At 46.9% G+C, this 21,442-nt stretch overlaps 1 protein-coding gene across 2 annotated transcripts; it reads right to left on the bottom strand.

Annotated features, from left to right (window-relative positions):
* Positions 1-1,550: 1,550 nt before the first annotated feature.
* Positions 1,551-19,443, bottom strand: LOC110542752 (cytochrome P450 2A8). 2 transcript variants are annotated; one of them, XM_060366495.1, is made up of 9 exons: positions 19,223-19,442; positions 18,847-19,009; positions 17,360-17,509; positions 17,007-17,167; positions 6,088-6,264; positions 3,940-4,081; positions 3,326-3,513; positions 2,672-2,813; positions 1,551-1,936 (listed from the first exon to the last, which is right to left on the bottom strand). In XM_060366495.1, exons 1-9 carry the CDS (start codon positions 19,400-19,402, stop codon positions 1,755-1,757), a joined length of 1,485 nt encoding a protein of 494 aa, XP_060222478.1. In that variant the 5' UTR covers positions 19,403-19,442; the 3' UTR covers positions 1,551-1,754. The 2 variants fall into 2 exon arrangements, with proteins under 2 accessions (XP_060222478.1, XP_060222477.1); XM_060366494.1 differs by lacking the exons at positions 1,551-1,936; positions 2,672-2,813; positions 3,326-3,513; positions 3,940-4,081; positions 6,088-6,264 and adding exons at positions 9,710-10,099; positions 10,587-10,728; positions 12,436-12,623; positions 13,897-14,038; positions 15,070-15,246 and having other exon boundaries at positions 19,223-19,443.
* Between the last annotated feature and the right edge of the window lie 1,999 nt (positions 19,444-21,442).

Here is a 21,442-nt window from a genome sequence, read left to right as displayed (position 1 = left end):
GTGAATCCAGTACTTGTTTATTTCAAGAGTCTGGATGTCCCTAGCAGGTCTTCAGTATGTGATGGAATCCCAAAGAAGTAGGCTTTCATGCCAGTGAAGGGATAGACTTGTCAGAGAGAGTGAGGACAAGAAGGCAAAGAGCAAGAGCTTCCTTATTCCCTGTTTCTCAGATAGGCTTCCATAGAAGGCATGGCTCATATTTAAGGTGAATCTTTCTACCTCCAAAGCCCTGGATTTAGAATGGGTCTTCCCACTTCAAATGATTCAATCAAGAAAAACCCCTCAGAGGTATGCCCAGCCCTTGAGTTTTAGTAAATTGATGATGTGGTCAACTTGACAACCAAGAGTAAGCATCACAACTGACAATCTAATGTTCTTAGATATCTCTTCATCCCTGTATGCAGCATATGCTTTATGAAGCAAATGGGTCCCAGGCAGATGTATCCAGCTGTTCAGATGGTGCCATGTATCTTGTCTCTTATAGTTTTACACTGATTCATGAGGGAGCAGGCAAGAGATTCTATGGCTTTTTATCCAAGCCCTTTAGCTGAGCTCCAGAGACCTCTCCTTCAGAAACCCATGCAGAGAATATGAGCATGTGGCTGAGAAGAATGGGCCACTTCATCCATGGATGGGCACGTCCTCGCTGATCTGTGATAATTCATTGTTCTCCTGGATTTCTGTCAAGGTGTTTCTATTCCCATCTCTCAGAGTCACTGAGCCAGACACAGTAGCCTCACTTGCCTCAGGGGGTAGGGCACACGTGCCCCAGTGATCAAGGTGTATATGAGAAAGCTAGACTGTTGGAAAGTGTGTGTTGGAGCTTAATCAGTTGCCTGCCAGGGCTGTGGGAATAAAACACCTCAGACGGGATTATTCAGGATGTGCTATAATATCCCAAGTCCCTGATGTTTCAGTTGAGGAAAGGATGACATTAAGAAATTGCCCACAGGGGGCAGTTAGATGGCTCAGTAGGTAAAAGTGCTCGCTGTCAAGAATGACAATCCGAGTTCAAGTCCTGAGACCCACATATTGTAAGAAGAGAAAACACTTCAAGAAGGTGTCCTTTGGTCTCCAAACGTGAGCCTTGGCATGTTCTACTACCCACACTCATAAATAAATGTAAGTAAAATACCCCAAACAGACAGACAGATGTACAAAACAAAAATAAACAACAAAACAACTATAACAAAAACCTGAGCAAAAGACTGTGGCTCCAGATCTGTGTTTAAGTACCTGCTGGACTCTTATGGTCTGTGAGAACTCAGTTTAAACTATGTCCCTTCTGGTTGGCATATTGTTTTTTTGAGTCAAGGTATATAATTATGGCTGGCCTCCTAGAGACTCACCTTCCTCTCCCTCCTGAATGCTGAGGATAAAGTCCCAGTGCCCTGAGCCGAGCTAACCGGAGTCTTTTAAACCTCAGCTTAGACTCAGATTTCTAAGCTCCTCCTTTGTGAGCTACACACTGGGCTTGGGGACTGCTCTTGTTTAAAGTACTGAATGCTGGGTGATGGGGCAACATTCCAAGAGCTGACAAACAACCCAAATCCTTGCTCAGTGAGTGGCAGCTGCTGTTACCACTGTCCACTGCATGTTTTTATTACCGTCACAATTTTAGCAAAGTGAGTAGTCTTTTCTGCCTCTTCTCTGCATGTGATCTCTTCTTAACGTGCAGTTTTCCCCTTCTCCCTTCACTCTGGCTCTACTCCAGTGTCCCCCTCCCTCTTGCCCCACCTTGCTTCAACCCAGAATCAGATGGGGAGGAAGCTCATGGTGTAATTTGGTATGATCCTTGTAAATCCCAAGGGTTTGGGAGATTCATCGATGTCTTCAAGCCTCTTTGGGAACTTGAAACGGAAGTTCTGCAAGATGGTGGTGAGGAAGAGGAAGAGCTCCATCTTAGCCAGGCCATCTCCCAAACAGATCCGCTTTCCTGAAGAGGAGAGAAAGAAGGAGCTCAGAAGTGAAGGTAGTTCTCACTGCCACCACACCTCAGTACCTGGTGCACAGCTGCATTCTCGTAGGGAGAAGGGGGCTGCAGCCCTGGAGCATAAAAAATGAACACGGAAGATTTAAACCTCCCCCTTCCCAGTTTCCCTATACAGGACGTGGGTTGTTGCAAAGGGAAGTCCAGGTGCTTCTTGTACCAATTATGCTCCCAAATGTGGATGCTTAGCTGTTGCCTCATGTATGTATGTACGTTTGTATGTGTCTATCTGTCTGTCTGTGTATTCTAATTTTTTCCAGGCAGGGTTTCTCTGTGTAGCCCTGGCTGTCCTAGTCCCACTTTGTAGACAAGGGTAGCTTTGAACTGAGAGATCCACCTGCCTCTGCTGAGATTAAAGGCATGAACCACCACCACCTGGATGTTGTCCCCTTTTTCCAAGAGTCTGAAGAATTCCTTGTATGAGCATGAGCTGGGGAAGCTGGCAGACTCGGTCTGCGCTTTGGTTTTTCCTCATCTCTGAAAGTTATCCTTGATCCCATTGATACTTTGACCTGTGTCCGGATGCTTGTGCTTGGGAGGATCAGGGGTTGCACATGGTTGACTGGAAGTTAGGTTCCAAAAGGACTTGGTGCAGGAGAATGAGGCTAGGCCGCATCACAGCGAGGGAAGCTGACATGAGTTCCCTTTGGTGTGAGCACTAGTGACCCAGTGTTTCCTTACCTGTGGAAAAGGGCAGAAAAGCAGCGTTCTTCTTCAGCTGCCCCTTGTCATCCAGGAAGTGCTGGGGGTTGAAATCTTTGGGACCAGGGAAGAACTCTGGGTCTGTCATCAGAGAACCTAGTATAGGGAACACTTCAGTGCCCTGGAAGAGAGAAGGAAGGAGATTCGAGAAGTGGAGTGATGGAGATAGCACCTCCCAGGAGTGCAAAGGCGCCAGGTGCGGAGAACTGGAAGGTGCAGGGTTGGGGGTCCTCTGAAGGAGGGGCATTAGGGAATTTCAGTTTTGAAGGGATGAGATATGTGTTGCCTGTGGTAGGATACTGAGATCAAGGGGGTTCATGCCCTGAGGCAGGCTGTCAGAGTGACACAAGATCTTTGCCTCCAGCCCAGGGGTTGAGGGACTGGAGGCTATCAAGGCAGAAGAGCAGGTAGAACTTGGAGTTCCAGCAGTGAGACAAGAAGTGGGGGATATGTGGATGAATCTCCCAGGCCACCAAGTCTAGGAGAGGTGACAGTGATCTACTGAGAGGGTCCTGGCAAGACTGAGGTGGTAGTCGGGGAAATCTTTGATTGGAGGAATCAGAGTGGGTTGTACAGCAATAGCTGGAAAGGGGCACTGAGGCCCAGGAAGAGAACTGGAGGGTACGGCTGCACCTTGGGGAGGAAGAAGCCACGGAATGTGGTGTTCTTGGTAATCCTTCGAGGAATGCCCAAGGGAGCAAAGTTAGAAAATCTCTGGATCTCATTGATCACAGCCTCGGTGTAGGGCATCTTCAGGCGGTCCTCATACTGGGGCTGTCGGTTCCTGCCAATCACCCGCTCAATCTCCTTGTGGACCTTGGCTGGAGTACAAGGGGAGAGGGGATGTGGTTAAGATCCCAGGGGCCTCAGAACAGGTGCAATGGTTTAAATGTGTAAAACTGTATTGCTGCATGTCTCTGTAAATGGCATGCATATAGTCCATTTGAAACATATCTCCATACCTCTCTATCCTTTTCACAACAGAACCATGGTGGGGGAGGGAAGAGTATCAGGGCATGGACCAGAGAGCAGGAATCTGACAGCCAGTGGGAAATCAGTGCAGAGATGTATCATATTTTAATTGCTAGTGAGATCTCTGTTTATGCGTTTAAGATGCCCCTGTCTCTGCATAACAGGGCATGTCTGAGCATTCAGGGACCTGGGAGAGGTAGGAGTCATTGTGGTCAACTTGGAAGAGGTTGGAACATCTGGGGTTCCCAACTTTCCCTGCCCCACACCAGCCTCACCCTCCACATCCGGGTGCTTCATGAGCAGCAGGAAGCCATAGCGCAGCGTGGAGCTGACGGTCTCAGACCCGGCAAAGAACAGGCTTAGTGATGTCATCACCAGGTTCTTCATGTGAAACTCTGAACTGAGGTCCTTCTTCTCCTACAGAGAGAGGAAACACAAATCCATTCATCAGCTCTCACCCCCTTGGGGATGTTAAGGTTTTAACTTTCTAAAAACCTTTAGTTGTTCTTTTATAAATATGTTATTAATTCTTTGAGGACTTCCTTTATTGTATTGTGAGCACATTCACACCCTTCCCCAAACCCTCCCAGATGAACCTCTTTCCACACCCACTGAACCTTGGGTCCTCATTTTTTAGACATATATGTGATATGTACTTTGAACATATTCCCCTGTTAACTTCCCTTTTTCCTTTTGTCCTCCATTGAACCCTTTCTTATTCCTCATGAGCCTCCCTCCGATTATGACCTCTTCTTTTGTGTGGCCAACTGCTTATAATTAGGGTTGGCTGCATGAGTACAGGTGAATACAGTTTTGTTTTGGTTTTGGTTTTGGTTTTTTTGTTTGTTTGTTTACTTGAGAAAGAGAAATTTCATGGTAGCCCCACCACCAAGGAATAGGATTTCCTCTTTCCTCTCAGCTGTCAACTGCAGACTAAGTTTCTCAAGGAGGAGGGGGACCCCATGGGCACCACTTCTAGAGTTTTCTTTGGACCCAGCTCTCGAAGGGTCCAGACCAGAGGTGGAAAGCCTAATCTCGAGGTCATGTGCAGAGTCTTGGGTTTACATGAGTTTTGCTTGTTTCTCTGTCATGTCAACTGTCTGTCCTGTAGCTATCATTCTGATTTCACTCTTCATGGTTGGACAGTTAGAATGTGAGGGGTCTATAGATCTTCAAGCTCTACAGAATTCCAAGTCCTTTCTTCCAGATGTGAAGCACTCTTCTGTTGCTGTTGTTGTTTTTTAGTTTGGTTTTTTTGAGACAGGGTCTCTCTGTGTAGCTCCGCTGCCCTAGACTCACTTTGTAGACCAGGATGGCCTCGAACTCACAGAGATCCACCTACCTCTACGTCCTCAACTGCTAGAATTACAGGAGTGTGCCAACATGCACGGCTGCTGTGGAGCACTTTTATGCCATGTAATAAACTCATGTTGCCCGCAGCACTCATATATGTCTATGTGCATTTCATAACTGGGATGTGAAATGCTGGAGAACGTGGTGGCTAATAACAAAAGCCTTAGAGTCAACCCGTATGTGTGGGGTGTGTACAGTTTCCTGGCTGCATGATGTCCGGCTGGTCACTTAGAAACTCTGGGCAAAGTCTCCTTATTTGTGAGATTTAGTCTCCACAGAATCTTCTTCAGTAGCTTCAAGGGGTTCCAAACAGGCGTCTAGCAGAATGAGGACAGTGTCTGACAGGGGAATGCTGGAATATCAGTTGGTATAATGATTTGCTTGCCCATGTCCTGGCTTGGATAAGGCGCAATGTTGGAAAACTCGGCTTGTTGAGGTTGCAGTCCATCATGTCTGGACACCTCTCCCAAGCTTGGTGCAGAGTGGAGGACTCCCTTTCTCAGCAGGGGCTTCTTTGTCTCCACCTGACCTCATCTGGAGTGTCTGTAGGGACAGACACCTCTAACCATATCTGGATCCTGGCCTTTGGCACAGTTTCCCCCTGCTTACCCACAGGATAATTAGGTACTGTGTTCCTGTTCATATGATAGAACTGTGCTGCCAAATGCAAATAAAGCTCTCCTGGCACTTCAAACTCCTGCCAATGGTGCACATCTGCCCTGGGAACCCTCCACCCATTTCCCAAGAACTATGTAGCCTTTGTTCACCTGGAATAAAGTTGAAGAATCTTGCTGAGACTGGTCTCAGAAAGCTATTCTGTTATATTCACTGTCTAAACCCTTCTTCTCCCTCTTCCCCTTCCCCATTCATCACATCTGCTCCCTTTGTCCTCCGGGGTCAGGAGCCAACAGTCCCCATGGAGAGGGCTCCCAGGCTCAACAGCTAACTGGTGTGGTTAGCCATGACTGGACTGTGAGGCTCATCACAGGGCTGGATGGGCTCTTCCTTCTTTTCTAAAGTGATTCCCAGCTACCTGGTTGCAGACCTCCATCCCCCAGTGCTGGGATCACCTCCTGCATGTGGATGAGAACGGAGTCAATGAAGTTCCATGGGGAATTGAGGTTCAGGGTACTCTGGTTCTGCTTCACTTTCCTTATCATGAACTCTTCCAGTTCCTGCGTGTACTTGATGATCTGTTGCTGTGGTCCTGGCATGTACCTCATCACTGAATGGAACATGTCGTAGAGCTGTGGGTGAGGGAGAAAGGATGGAAAGAGAGCTGTCAGTGGCAATATCCAATGAGCATGGGACTTGTCTCAGGGAAAGAGTGTTACTTGGCTGGATCGCAACACACATCAACTCTACTTTTTCTTTCACCTTTTCAGGTATGCATTCTTTCTTTTTCCCTTCCATTAATTGACTTATTTATTTACTTTACATCCCAATCAGAGCTTTCCTTCCTTCCTCTCCTCTCAGTTCCTCCCTCAAACCTCCTCAGAGAAGGAGAGATCTATCACGGATATCAACCCACCTTGGCATATCAAGTTGCAGCAGGACTAGGTGCATTTTCTCCTATTGAGGCTAGAATTGGCAACCCAGTTAGGGGAAAGGGATCCAAAGGCCAGCAACAGAATCAGAGGACTCTATTTTTTTTAAAAACTCTTAATATTCGTTTTGTTGTTTTTACTTTTAATGATGTGCATATGTATGAGTAGAGGTGCCTGAAGTCAAATGCCCTAGACCCGAGATCCCGTAGACCTGAGGTTAGACCTGAGATCCGCTAGACCTGAGACCTGAGATCCCCTAAACATATGAATATAATTTTTGAGTTTTTAGGACTAAACTGTGCTGTTATGTACTTTGCCAACTTTAAGCCTCTTGTGTCTTTTTTACACAGGCATGACCAATATTTTTCCCCTGTGAAAATATCTCACCTTTAAAAAGATAAGGCAGTTTTCAGAGCAGTGTGACATTATCTCTCTTTTCATAAACCTAAAATTGTTGTGACTCCAACCTTTAAAACAGTAAGGACATAACATGTATTATTAAGAAAAAAGAATTTACATGGTAACCTTAATGAAAATTTTGTCATTTTGAATCTTAGAGTATCTCTGCAAATGGCTAAACAGCAGGAGTTACCATCCTTCATCAATTTGTTCAAATATATATACTTTTTTTTTTTTCAAATCAGTATCATTGTAACTCAAAGCCTTAAAGGAAAATCAAACAAAGAGACAAGAAATTTTTAAGTTTGGGGTCAGTTGTGCCAATTTACACTGTAACAAACAAAGCCCAGTTGGTTATTTTTATTGATGTTTCAGTGAATTGGCGGGCCCTTACCAGAAAGAGCTGACAAGTATCTTGCAACCAGAGAGCTTTGGATTTTAGCCGTTACTAATCTAATTATTAGGAAGAGTGCCCTTTTTCTTCTCTGTAACTTAGTACCCCAATGCTTGTTTTTTTCCCCCATTTTCTCCTTCAACTTTACTGGAGAAAGCTGGAGAAGAACGAACGCCATTAAACATATTGCAACCAGATCCATGACTATGACAGCCAAAACAAAACCAAAGCGATTAACACACCCTCTGCCATGGTAATTTTTTTTTTTTTTTATTTTAGATGCAGTTTAGGCCAAATTCTGTCAAGGTCTGTCTGCCTTCAGTTCCTTTCTTTACTGTCATGGCTGTGGTGCTGAGCCAGTTGAGCCAGCCACAGTATAAAAGAGCCATGCTTGTTTACCCCTCAGTTAAACTGCAGCAGCAGCCAGTTTTGTTCTGTAAGTCTCAGGTCTGCCCACAGGAGGCTGTCTTTTGTTCCTGGGTGGGATCCTACCACAGAGGGCCTCTGAAATCCTCTGCCCTGCAGACTATCAAAGCAGATTCTGAGCCTGATGGCCAACTGTTGGGCAGAGTGAATGGAATTTTATGTAAGAAGTGGGAAATAGAGCTGGAGAGGACAGGGTCTCCACAAGGAGAGCAACAGAACAAGAAAATTTGAACACAGGGAACTTCCCAGAGACTCCAACCAAGGACTATTCATGGAGATAACCTAGAACCCCTGCACAGATGGTGCCCATGGCAGTTTAGTGTCCAAGTGGGTTCATAGTAATGGGAAGAGGGACTGCCTCTGACATAATCTGATTGGCCTGCTCTTTGATCACCTCCCCCTGAGGGGGGAGCAGCCTTACCAGGCCACAGTAGAGGACAATGCAGCCACTTTTGATGAGAACTGATAGACTAAGATCAGAAAGGAGAGGAGAACCTAAGTGGACTTGGGAAGTGGCATACATGCAGAAAGGAGAGGGAGGGTGGGATCGGGAGGGGAGGATTATGGGGGGATACAAAATGAATAAAGTGTAATTAATAAAAAATTAAAAAAAGAGTCTCTCTTAAAGAGATAGTAATTGACCTGTGAGTTCTTATAGGTCAACTTTGGGTTTATCTCTGGGAGCTTATTCCCCCACCAAATTATGATAAAGTATGATTTAAAGGGTGTGGATACTTAGGTTAGTTGAGCACCATTTATTGTAGGAATCTATTAATATTTTCTATTGATATATCTTCTGGTAATTCTGATATTGATATTGATATAAGATATTGATATATCTTCTGGTAATGTTAAACCTAACAGCTGTATAACCAAATCACCAAACAGAGACTGGGTTTATTTAGTTGACCTAGAACACAATTCTGGGCAATAGTTACTCCCTCCTAAACCTTCAAGCTCTCATAGTTTCCTAACATTTAGATTTTATCCATTACACTTGCTTTTTGTAAAATATTATGTCCAGTCCATCTCCACGTAGTTCCAAGATCTGTTCTCCAGCTCCCTTTCCTCTCTCTCTCCTCACCCCTTCTCCCATTCATTTCCTGCTCTCTGGCCCCTCCATTTGCACAACATTGTGGCTGGTTGTTTTATTTTGGCCTGTTTACACACAGTTGAGACAGGATGCTCACAGTATCACAGTGCAATATCCAGATTGAAATAAGAGTGTGTGTGTGTGGGGGGGGGGGGAGAAATCAGCATTTGAATGAACAAGGATAAGGTGTATACATTTCAAAAGAACATTATACCAACAAGTACCACATTGATTTCCTTCCTCCACTTGTCAATCATATCCTTTTTAAGGTCATTAATCATTTTTCTGGTAAACTTTTGATATCCTCATCTGACCTCTCACCCGCTTCAGTATCCTTGAATTCAGATGGACCTTTTCATGTTTCCTGTGTATCTAGGCTGCAATTGAATGAGGCCTCTGCCTTCCCTCCTCCTGCTGGGGAATCATACAGCTGGCACTGTTTTCAGTTGAACTTTCTGGTTCTGGTGCATCAGCCTTCAGTTCCTCTGTGATCTCAGCTGATCTGTCATGCCTTGTGGCCTTCCATTTTGAATGGAGTTAACAGTTTTCTTCAACTGACCACACAAAAATACTAGTCAACTATCCTTCCTAAAAGTTTTTTTTTTTTTTTTTATTGAGACTAGCCTTACACTTGTGGCAATCACCCTGCATCAGATGCCCAAAGTGATGGAATTACAGGAATGATCTCAAGCCAGGCCAATGACTTGAACATTCTGAACCCCAATCTTGTCACTTTGTAAAATATACATGAATACAATTTCTCTTCCCGTGTAGGTTTCTGAGTACTAAGAGAGGAGACGGTGTGTTGCTTTTCCAATGAAATCCATGCAGAGTTCTTGCACAATCAACAGTAAATTTAATTATGACTATCAGATACTTGGGACAGATTTCCCAGCCTCTCATCCCACCTTTGAAGAACCTGTCTTCAGGAAGGTGGCCCTAGACTTTCATCTGCTTTTCATGTTGTCCTTTATTTCTAACCCTATTAACCCTGACCTCTTTCTGGGCATGCTCACTCCCTCCACCCCACAGAGTCCTGGCTCAGCGAGGCAGAAAGCTCATGGTGAATTTGCGTGGGATTGTGGCAAAGCCGACATATTGTGGGGACACATCTATGTCTTGGGGCGCCTGTGGGGACTTGAAGCTGAAGTTCTGCATGATGGCTGTGAAGAAGATGAAGAGCTCCATCTTAGCCAGTTTTTCTCCAAAACAGTACCGCTTTCCTGGAGAGGAGGGAAGGGGAGTAGAGGATGGAAGCGAAATGAATTTCCCTGCTGCCTCACCCTATACCAGGCCCACAGCTGGACCCCCCAGGGAGAAGCATTGCAGCGCTGCAGTCTGAGTGACCTCTCTGAGTCTCTGTTCCTGTGTATGTGAGAAGAGGTGAGCCATGACAGGCTGGTACAATAGGAAATCTGCATACTCCTCCAAGAATCAGACCCCCAAATGTGCTCTGCTCTGCTCTCACCTCCAAAAGAGTGTAAAGACCTATCTGTGTGAGCTGGGGAAGAACTCAGACTCAGACTGCCCTTGATTCTTCCCATCTCTGAAAACGGTTTGAACATGCCTCTCCTCTGGCCCAAGTCCACTTGGTTGGCTGGAAGGTAGACTCCAACAGTAAGGTCCAAGGGGGAGGTAGTTACAAGCCTACTCTTCTGAGATGGGAACCAGAAAGCATTACCCCGGTGACTGGGAGCAGGAGCATCTTACCAATGGAAAAGGGCATAAATGCATCGCTCTTCTTAAATTGTCCCTTGTCATCCAAGAAGTGCTGGGGGTTAAAGTCGTTGGGTTTGGAGAAGAACTTGGGGTCTTTCAGCACGGAGCTCAGTACAGGCCACACATCAGTGCCCTGAAAGAGAGGAGCAGGGGGACTGAGAAAACAGCATGAGAGATGAGCATCCTCAGAGCTCACAAGATTGGAAGAGGAGAAGCAGAAGATGGAGTTTGCTGAGGGAGAGGTGTCAGGGAATGTGAGGTTAACATCCCGGGGACAGTTCTTTTGGAGAAGTTGTAGTTCCTGTTTTCTGAGAAAGGTCACTTGAGAGACACAGTTTGTACCTTGTGGAACAGAATGTTAGGGAAAGGAGCAAGCTTGTGCCTCTCAGTTCCGGAGGTTGTGGGACCAGGAAGGTCACACTCCCTGAGACAGAGTGTTTGGGGTTTGTGTGTCTCCGACGGCTGTTTGGAGGCCATGATGCTACACTAACTCCAGAAACCGTCTGTGTAGCATAAAAATTTGTTATGCAAGCATAAAATTATGCAAACAGACGAGGAGATATGTTTCCTATGGGAATTGGCTCCCTGGAAGTCCCTGGCAAAAATACCCTATTGAAATATGACGTGCTCTTATAATCCTTTCTCAGATGCAAGACTGGAATTGATGAGCTTCTTTTTTGCTGTTTCTCTATGATTCTTGAAACAGTACAATTAACTATTCAAGGAAACATTTCTAATATATCACTAGAAGCTTTAGCAAATAAGAGTAGAAGGAAAATAAAATTTTAGGAGAGGTAATAAATCAGATTCAGCATCAGGAATTGCTTGTGGAAAAACCAAACATTGTAGGTAAAAAAGGGACAAGAGTTTTAGGGCTTTCTAAAGAAAATGTTTAATCAGGATCTGTTAGGATAAATGCTCTGCATATTCCCACTGCAATAAAGCTACTACAAAACCATTACCTAACACAGGTATTTATGATGAAGCAGAAAGAAGATAGGCAAACATAGGAGGTCAAAAAGTTTTGTATTATACTATAAGTTTTATGGACAGGTAGCTCAAGTATCTTATCTCAAAGGAAAGATTGTAAATCTTTAGCAAGCCAAACAGGAGGAATTTCCCTCAATGCTTACCTCCAGGGGGGTTACTGTAAATCTTTAGCTGACCTAGTTCAGAGGATTATTAACAACCCCTAATTAACTAACAATAAACTACGTAAACAGACCACATGTTTAACAAGGCCCTGGCCCTCTACTTGCTAAATTGGCAAACAAGTCACTAATTCTATGTTTGCTCTGCTTAAGAGGCTGTTAGGCCAAGATTTTTGTAGACACTGCTTCTACCAGGTTACTCTTTCAGGTAAAATATAAACTTTGTAAATGTTCCGGGGGGTATGTCAACTTTCAGGTGCTTCTTTGTAAGATTACTATAACAGTGTTGGCTTGACTTCAGTAAAGCGCAGAAGATCCAAACCAACATTATACGGTGTGGTCTCTGTCATTACCCCTATCTGTGCCTTCCTGATATCCGGATTCTCTGATTTTCCTGTGGACTCGGGGTACCCAATGGGGCCAGTCTGCAGCACCATGAGACTCTTCACCATAAGTAACAAGTTCTAGCAAAATGGACTCCTGGTCCTTACAATAGGAATTTGCTAAACATAAGGCTGATCCCTGGAAAATAGGGAGAGCCAGGATTCAGGAGACTTGGGGAAGGACAGCTCTGAGGGAGCAAGTGTTTGACTGAGAAGGAAGGGTGGTATAGAAAACTCTGAGTGGGGATAGACTGCTGGGACATGAGGAGTGAACTGAAGGCTCTTTTGGTCTAGGCAGGGCAGCACCTTGGGGATGAGGAAGTCCTGAAACATGATGTCCTTATAGGTACTACGAGACAACCCAAAAGGTAGTATGTCTGCAAATCTCTGTATCTCGTGGATCACAGCCTCAGTGTAGGGCATCTCCATCCGGTCATCGTATTTGGGGGGCCGGTTCCTGCCAACCACCCGGTCAATCTCTTCATGCATCTTGGCTGAGAAAAGAAATATATGTTTAGAGTCTAGAAAGGAAATGTAGATTAAATATGCAAAAAACATGATGGTGTGGAATTACAGGTGCCATGTTGAGACCATTCCCAGTAGATGGTGGCCATATGTGGTGCTGGAACAGGGTCCTCTTCACCAGAATCACTTTGTAATAGAGACTTACAGAACCTTCCAAGATAGGCCAGGGACCTTGTATGGTTGAGAAGAGCAGTTTACAAACCAGCTCAGGCCTTCCCACTGTTCTCAATGCTAGTTGAGACTCAAATTGAGATGGGCATTTTGCAGGGATACGTTAGCGCCCTAGGACTCCCATCAGCGTTCAGCTCCAGAAAAACCCTTCTCTAAACATGGCAACCAGTCACAGCCATCCCAACATCCTGGAACATCACCATAGCAACATTGTTGAACATATCCCAGAACTAGAGCCAGTGGACCAACCCAGCCTGAACGGGTTTTAGGTGCATGCTGAGGAAGGAAAATAAGAGTAGAAGGAAAATAAAATTTTAGGAGAGGTAATAAATCAGATTCAGCATCAGGAATTGCTTGTGGAAAAAACAAACATTGTAGGTAAAAAAGGACAAGAGTTTTAGGGATTTCTAAAGAAAATGTTCAATCAGGATCTGTTAGGATAAATGTTCTGGATATTCCTACTGCAGTAAAGCTACTACAAAACCATTACCTAACACAGGTATTTATGATGAAGCAGAAAGAAGATAGGCAAACATAGGAGGTCAAAATGTATCTGTGAGTGAACTTTGGGGGAAACAGCCGGTTGGCCATCTTATGCCTGCATGGGATTGGGACGAGCCCATAACTAAAACTACATGCATACAGGAAATGACACGCCCAGTAACAGAGGCTTATGTACCTCAAGCTTGTCAATCAAACTGCAAAACCACCCACGCCTTGTCCCTAGCAACTGACTCTTCCTCCTCCTGACCCACAAAAGAAGCCCTGGACAACAGCCGGGCTCCTCAGAAACCCTTGCTCAGCCCACTGCTCCTCTGCAGCAGAGCTACTCCTCACTTTCCCCTCAGTCTCCCCTCATGGCTTTGCCATTTGTTGCACTTCCTCAGAGTTCCTTGAAGAAGATATTAAAAATCTGGAGAAGCCTGTCAGCACAGGTGCTTTCCTCTCTGCCCATCAGAGACTTTCTGAGGACCCAGAGATCTGAGAGAGTGGGGGTTAGGGTAACCAATTTTCAGCATGTTGGTGGGGGGGGGTCTGTGGCCTCCACTTTCCTGACCCCTGTAGCCTTACCTGCGATGTCAGGGTTCTTCATGAGCAGCAGGAAGCCGAAGCGCATGGTTGTGCTGACCGTCTCTGTACCCGCGAAGAAAAGGTTCAATGTGGTCATCAACAGATTCCTCATGTGAAACTGAGTTTTGGGGTTCTGCTTCTCCTACAGGGAGAGGAGCATTTGTGCTGAGTCCATTTATCACTCTTTCAGAGTTTCCCCTGGATTCATTAATCTTAGGTTCAGATTTAAGATGGAAAGAGAGACCTTGACGAACTAGGATGCTGGCTTTTCCAAAACAACTTCTTCCTTCGTTTTTCCCTGGGTGAATCTCTGTCCTTTTCCTGAAAAATTCCTATTTGATTAAATAGAAGTAGTATTTTTTAAAAAGGAGAGAGAAGGAGGAGTAAGAACAGGGAGAGAGAGAGAGATGAAGGGGTGGAGAAAGTTTGAAGCAGTTTCTGTGAAATAAAGAATCAGAATTTGGACTGATAGCATCCTATTCCATCCCAATTTGAAGGGACCCCTGGAGGAAATTCCTCGTGTGTGTGTGTGTGTGTGTGTGTGTGCATGCATGTGTGCTGATTACTTGTGGCTACATGTGTGCACACTGATGCCCACACTTTTGAGCAAACTGAGGCAGCTGGAGGAGAGCACTGAGCATCTTTTTCAGTCTCGGCCTTACTCCTTTGAGACAGTCTGGCCTTGAACTACCTGGCTGTCCAGAGAGCTGCTAGGATCCGAGTGTCTCTGCCCTCCAGTGCTGAGCTCACTGGCAGCCATGGCCATGCATGGCTTTTTGCATGGCTTCTGGGGGTTCAAAGTCGTATCCCCACACCTGTGCAGCAAGTGCTCTTCAACCAATGGCAGACAAGCAGCCTGTCCTCTCTGGGTTGCAGTTTCCTAATTCTAGACCTCGGGTCAAAATGGAATGCGCTCCCAAGCCAGCACTGGTTCTACGTGAGTGAATGCTGTCAAACACTGCAAAGCGATGCCTGGCACCTGGTGGTGCCATGGAGTGGTTGGTGTGCATGCTTGCACACACTCGTCCTCCTCATAAGGGCTCCGTAGATGGGACAGTGGCATTAATAGTGATGGGAGGGTGAGGAGACTGGGGGCTGATAGACATGACCTTCTGCTCCCGCCCCTTTCCCCAGCCCCAGGCTTTGGACCATCCACCATATCGATGGGCGCACCTCTCGCATGCGGATGAGGAAGGAGTCGATGAAGTCCCGGGGGAAATTGGGATCCAGGGTGCGCTGGTTCTGCTCCACCTTCCTGGCTACGAAGTCCTCCAGCCCCTGAATCTCCTTGTAGGCCTGATGCTGTGGTCCTGGCAGGTGCTTCATCACAGAAGAAAACATCTCAAAGAGCTGGGGAAGGGGAGAGGAAATGGTGGGAGGACAGCTGTCAGTGTCAGGACCCAAAGAGAAGAGGTCTTGAGAAAGAGCATAAAAAGCTTCAAAGCCTTGGCCTGGTTCCTAGGTATTTAGTTGCTGGTTGAAGGGAGCACAATTACATTTCCACAGGGCGGTTGTGAGGAATGTTACCCATGAATTTTGGTAAGATGGGCTGGGACGTGCCCAAAGCATTGGATATTAGGGTAAGGACTGATAAAGGCAGAAATCTAAGTATGTACATATTCAAATGAGGTTAGGTGGGAAGCCGACTTGGTGAGCCATTGTTGAGTGTGTCTGTTGGGATAATCCCACAGATAGCTAGTCACTCAGAAAGGGCAGGCTGGCACAGCTTTCCAGATAACTGGGTTAGGGCTGTGGGTTGCTGTGCATGCGTGTAGGCATTAAGTGAGACTGTAGTCCAGCATCACAGTAGAGAAGCCCTGGGTGCAAGTGTTTGGGTGTTCAAGTGCAATGCCTGAACACTCTAAGGTTCGTGGAGTGGCCCTGGTTGGAGGACACTTCTGGGGGGATGGGGTAGATGATCATCCAGGTGTTCGTGGTCTCAGCTGGGGTGACTGTTCAGGTTTTCACTCACTTATGTGGAGTGAACAGGAACACATGTATGGATATTTCTAAAAGCATTTTTGATACTTATTTTATCTTTAATTATGTGCATGAATCTCTGTCTCTGTCTGTCTGTCTCTGTCTCTCTGTGTGTGTGCATGTATGTGCGCGAGCGCCACAGGTGCCAAAGGTGTTGGGTCCCCTTAAAGCTAGAGTCACAGGCGGTTGTGAGCCACTTAAACTTGGTGTTAGTATTCAAACTGGGACGAGGCTGACTGAGATTCCCAGTAACACCTTAGATCAGACCTGGGCATCCCTGCACCCCTCAGTCCCTGCCTGTTACAGAATCCTCCCGGCTGGCATACTGCACCCCTTCCCCTAAACTTCACCCCAAGTGCTGGGCTGCCCTTCCCCTAGCTACTCTTCCCTATGTAAGCCATCCATTTTGGTTACCCCCTCTGTTTATACCTTTTGGCCTCCTGGCTGCTTCTGGCCTCATTCCTCTTTGCTCCCCTCTCTTTTCTCTTCCTGCTTCCCCCACCCCCCATGGCTCAGGGTCCACTCTGTACTCTCTCAGACGACCCTGACTCTGGCTATGCTCTCTACAATGAACTTTCTCTTCCACCATACCTAGGACCAGCCATGTTTCCTTTTATTTCTTTTTTCCATTCACTTGGTCCTCTGCAGGAGCAGTCCTTGCCCTTGAGCACAGAAGAGTCTCCCCAGCCCCTGTCTGGGTATGTCAGTGGGCCGGTTTAGGATGTGTACGGAGGTCAGACAGTTGTAGTGGGTAGGACTTTGTGGGCACAAATGTTCCTGTGTGTACGGGGGACCTGACGCAGCCACTGCTCTGTGTGTGGAGTCGTCCAAAGGGGCTTAGTAGCGACTGTCAGAGATTAAGGTAAGTGGAGAGCAGACAGCTGCCCAGGATGGAGGCTGGGTAGAGGGCCGCATCTAGCAGCACTCTGATTGGCTTGGCATCTGTTGAGGTAGTCAGTTGCCATGGGGATTCTGTATTGGCCCCTTCCTTAGGGTTTGAGCTCTTTGCTTAGTTGTCCTATTTGAGAAGATCGTGTCCAGAGAAACATGGCAGATGGAGGCATTGGTGGCTGTGCCAGGACCCGGTGGGAGCATTTGGCCGGGACCAGGGTGGGGCTTGAACTGGTTACCTGTCCAGCTGAAGTGGCTGTGAACTGGAAGCTCCGCATCATCATGCCCAACAGTGACAGGAATTCCTCGTTGTCGTACTCAAAGCGGTCCCCAAACACGAGGGAGCTAATGACATTGGAGACTGTTCGGCTCATGAAGAAGGTGGGGTCTATGCAAGCACCTGCGTGGAGGGCCAGGGTTGAAAGAGTGGAGGATTGGTGAAGCAGGACTCAGCTGGATTTCCAGACGGGCAGCCTGAGCACCAGAGACTCCCGAGCCTTTCCCAAAGTCCCCACTGCCCGTCTTAACCCAAAACTCCCCAGAACCTGTGTCTCTCTTATCCTTCCCATGGACTCCATGACCCCACCCTCACCGTCTGTGTCCCGAAAGGCCTGTATGAGAAAGCTAGTCTCCTCTATGATGCGCTCCTCGATGCCACGCTTGCCAAAGCCGAAGTCCCGCAGTGTGGCGATGGAGAAGCGCCTGAGTTGCTTGGCCCGCTCCCCGCTGCTGAACACCACGCCTGGGGAGCCAAGCACAAACACAGGAAGCAGTTACAGTGACATCTGGACCACAGGGCACCTTTGACCACAGCCTAGAAAGTGTGGGGCTGTGCAAAGGACAGGAGGGGAGAGATGGGTAAAGGGAAGAGCAAGAACACCGGGGCCTGGGGAACTTGAGAAAGCTCCATATTCAGACTGAGCATCAGAGACATGAAACACTGGGAGACAACAAAAAGAAGAAGAAGGGGCAGAGAGACGGTTCAGCATATCTGAGAGGAGTCTCTGCTTCCATGTAGATGACAAGGGCTGGAATCTGAGAATCCCTGTGTTAGCTCATAGCAGTTTATAAGTCCCAGGGAATCTGATGCCCTCTTCTGGCCTCCGAGGACACCAAGAAGGCACATGGTGTACAGACATCATGCACGAAAAAAAAAAAAAACATACAAAAAAACAAAACTAGAATAAAAATAAATATTACAAATGTTTAAAGGAGAGGTTGTGGTAGGATAGACAGCAATATAGACAAACAAGTAGAAAACCAAAGCGAGAGAAGGAGGGGTGTAGGTCACAAGACACAAGAGTCCTGTGTGGACTTAAAGATCATCACTGGGGCTGGGGAGATGGCTCGGTGGTTAAGGCTCTGGCTGCTCTTCCAGGAGACCAGAGTTCAGTTCCCAGGACCAAATGGCAGCTCACACCTGTCTGTAACTCCAGTTCCAGGGGATCCAACACCCTTGCACACACAAATGCAAGCAAAACACGAATGCACATAAAATAAAATTAAATAAAAAACTTAAAAAAAATAAAAATCAAAACTGGTTTGCACATACACACATGCACATATGCATACACGCTCATTCTCACAGACATGAGAGAACATATGTGTATTAGAAAAATATTGCAAAACTTTTTTATTTGAACAATAAAAAAAAGTTTAGCCAGGCCTAGTGGCACACACCTTTTTAATCCTCGCACTCTGGAAGCAGAGGCAGGCAGATCTCTGCACTTTCAAGGAAAGCCTGGTCTACAAAGACAGTTTGGGGATAGCCAGGTCTGTTACACAGAGAAACCATGACCTAAAAATCCCATAATAACAACAATAATAATAATTTTGAAAGTTTGGAAGGTCAGGGAAGGACAACTCATCAAGACAGACCAGGAAGGCAGGTAGAGAAGCACAGAAGGGAGAAAAGGACATAAGAATTGGAAAACAATTGAGAAAAGGCCACAGAGCACATGAATAAATGGATCAAAGAGCAGAAAAAAGGGGGTCTAGTGTGCAGCTGACTCAGGGAAAACTGCAAAACTCACCACACACATCTGTCTGGCCCAAACCCCCACATGCTGTCCTCCTCACCATAGCCTTTGAAGAACCAGTCAAAGAACGCTTGCTCTCCTCGGCCGCTGAATTCCTCAGCCTGGTCCATCAGAGCCGCCTTCACCGCATCATACCCCCACAGAACCACAACAGGATGAGGCCCCAGATGGATGGTGAACACAGGCCCGTACTGCTCCTTGATCTGAGGGCATGATGAGAACAGCAGAGACGACATCCCTTGAGCTGCCAGTGTCCCGAGTTTGGCACTTAGATGCATCAAGATCTGGCTGTCACAACCCTGAGCCTCCCCTACCCAAGTCTGCATCCTGACCTCGTTGGTCCTCTGCCTCAGAATCCAAGCCATGCCAGGCATACTCCACACCCCAGACCCACCCATCTCTCTGCCCAGTACTACCTTTAAGAGGGAGTCATAAAGCTTCTCTGTGTCCAGTTCCAGAAAGTTCCCAAGGAAGGGCAGAGGCGTGGGCCCTGGAGGCATCTTCCTCAGCAGCCTCCTCTGCCTCCACACAGACATTATGATCATGATGCTGAGACAGGCCAGCACAGCTACCAGGAGCATCCCTGAGGCCAGCATGGTGGCAGTGGACGGGACAGGCAGATGGTGATCACTGGCACAGTGTGTCTTTATACCCTAGGCTGGCAGGGCAGCTCTGGCTCCTGTTTAATAATTATCTTGTTTCTCCTCCCAACGGTTGCCCTGCCATGCAAGTGCCTTGGTTATGACACTGGTAGTAAGGAGAGAGGATGGGTCACCTCTGGGCTGGTTTTCATGCAGTGGATTCCAGGACAGAAGGAAATGTGCCAGGGTTGCGTAAGTGTGGATTAGGACATTTCCAGAACTGAAGACAGAGTTGTATCTGCCTATGAAGCATCCAAATAGAGAACTGAGGGTCTCAGACGGAGGCAGGGCTTCACAGACATGGATTTGGGGTTTAGGAAAGAATCCAAGGGTGTGGGGGTTTTGTTTGGATTACACAGGGCGTGTGCTGTGGATTTGGGACACTTTAGTGTGAAGGCCCCGACAGTTAATATCTGAGGAGGGCTGGGTCCCCAGTCACAATCTGAAGATGTGGAGTCGGTAGGTGATCCAGAACTGTGGGCCCAGAGCCCCTGGCAGGTGAAGTACACGGAATGCCCAACAGCATCCGGCTGCCACATCGCAAGGACATATCTGTCCCTGTGCTACTCCCAATACCAGAGTTCCTAGGGAAGCCTCAAAGTTAGGCCATGACTGACACCACATGATCATAGAAACATATAACCAAGCCTTTCCACTACCCACACCCACTACCCACTCCTGGCAGGGAGATGGGAAGCCAGACAGAGTCGAGTGTCCTCGGGACATTGCACAGAATTGGGAGAAAGGCAAAGAGAGTCCCTGTAGGCAGAAGACTGGCATGGTCCTCCGGAGAGGTGATGCCAGCCACCAGCACAGCGGGAAAACCCAACTGTCCCAAAGGTGTTAGCTAAAGTAGTTGTTTAGTTGGTTTCAGGAAGGTCACATTGTCAAACCGCCTTCTAAGTATTTCTCTTTCTACACAGAGCCCTGGCTGCTCTCAGCCTGGGTCAGGGAACCCTCTTTCTCAGTGACAGAAGTCAGTTCACAGATACTTAATCGGTCAAAGTGCTTGGAACAGGAGCTGGAGTATCAACCACAAACAACTGGGGGATCTTTACCGACACCCCCGCCCCACCACCGTGGCTCAGGGAAGGTTCCAGAGAGGCAGGAAAACTGTAGGAGCTGGAAAACGGGGAGCAGTGCTGTGGAATGCTGTCTTCTGGACACGACATGGCGATCACAATCATGAACTCAAAAAAGACCTAGACAACAAGGTCAAGCCAGCCAAACTCCTGGCATAAGTGGGGGAAGTACACCCCAAACCCTGTGACTTAATGAGGAGCTGTCGCCAACTGACAGCTGACAGAGAGACCTTCATTCTTTGGGGAGGGGTGCTCCCACTGTGGGTTCCCCATGTTCCAGTGGATGGCCCCTCATCTGCTCACAAATGAGCGAGCACCCCCTATCACACTTAATGGGCTATGGGGGGGGGGGAGACCTGACATTGGGAGAGGAGCATGTTGGGGGCTGTGGTGAGATCTGAAAGAAGAAAACGAGGGGGTAAGATCATATTTCATTGCACACATGCATGAAATTCTCTCTCAAGCATGAAGAAAAGTATAACTAGAAATTAAGCATAGGGAGTAATGAGTGTCATTATGCTGTAGTCAGACATAACTTGTTTTCACTAATCTCCACCCCCTCTGTCTTCCTGCTGCTTCACTTCCCCATCCCCAGAAGCCCTCCTCTGTAACATACACTGTTATTCTCCCTCCCCCATTGCCAACCTTCTCTTCGCTTTCTTCTCTCCTTCGCCTCTTCCTAATTTCATTACCTACATCCCCAAATATGCACACATGTAAGTTAAAATCTGGGGTCTTCTTATGAGAGACACAGTTCTTGTCATTGGGAGTCTGGGACGCTTTGCTAAACATGAGTTTCTAGTTCTTTCCATTTTCCTACCCATGGCACAGCTTCATTTTCTTTACAACTGAGTAAGATTCCATTGTGTCTGTGCCACGCTCTCCTTGTGGATGGACAACTAGGCTGGCTTCA

This window comes from Meriones unguiculatus, chromosome 14 (genome assembly GCF_030254825.1).
Source record: "Meriones unguiculatus strain TT.TT164.6M chromosome 14, Bangor_MerUng_6.1, whole genome shotgun sequence".
In the NCBI taxonomy this organism is placed as follows: domain Eukaryota; kingdom Metazoa; phylum Chordata; class Mammalia; order Rodentia; family Muridae; genus Meriones; species Meriones unguiculatus.
Note: the sequence above shows the minus strand (reverse complement) of the source record. Positions and strands in the feature narration are given on the sequence as shown.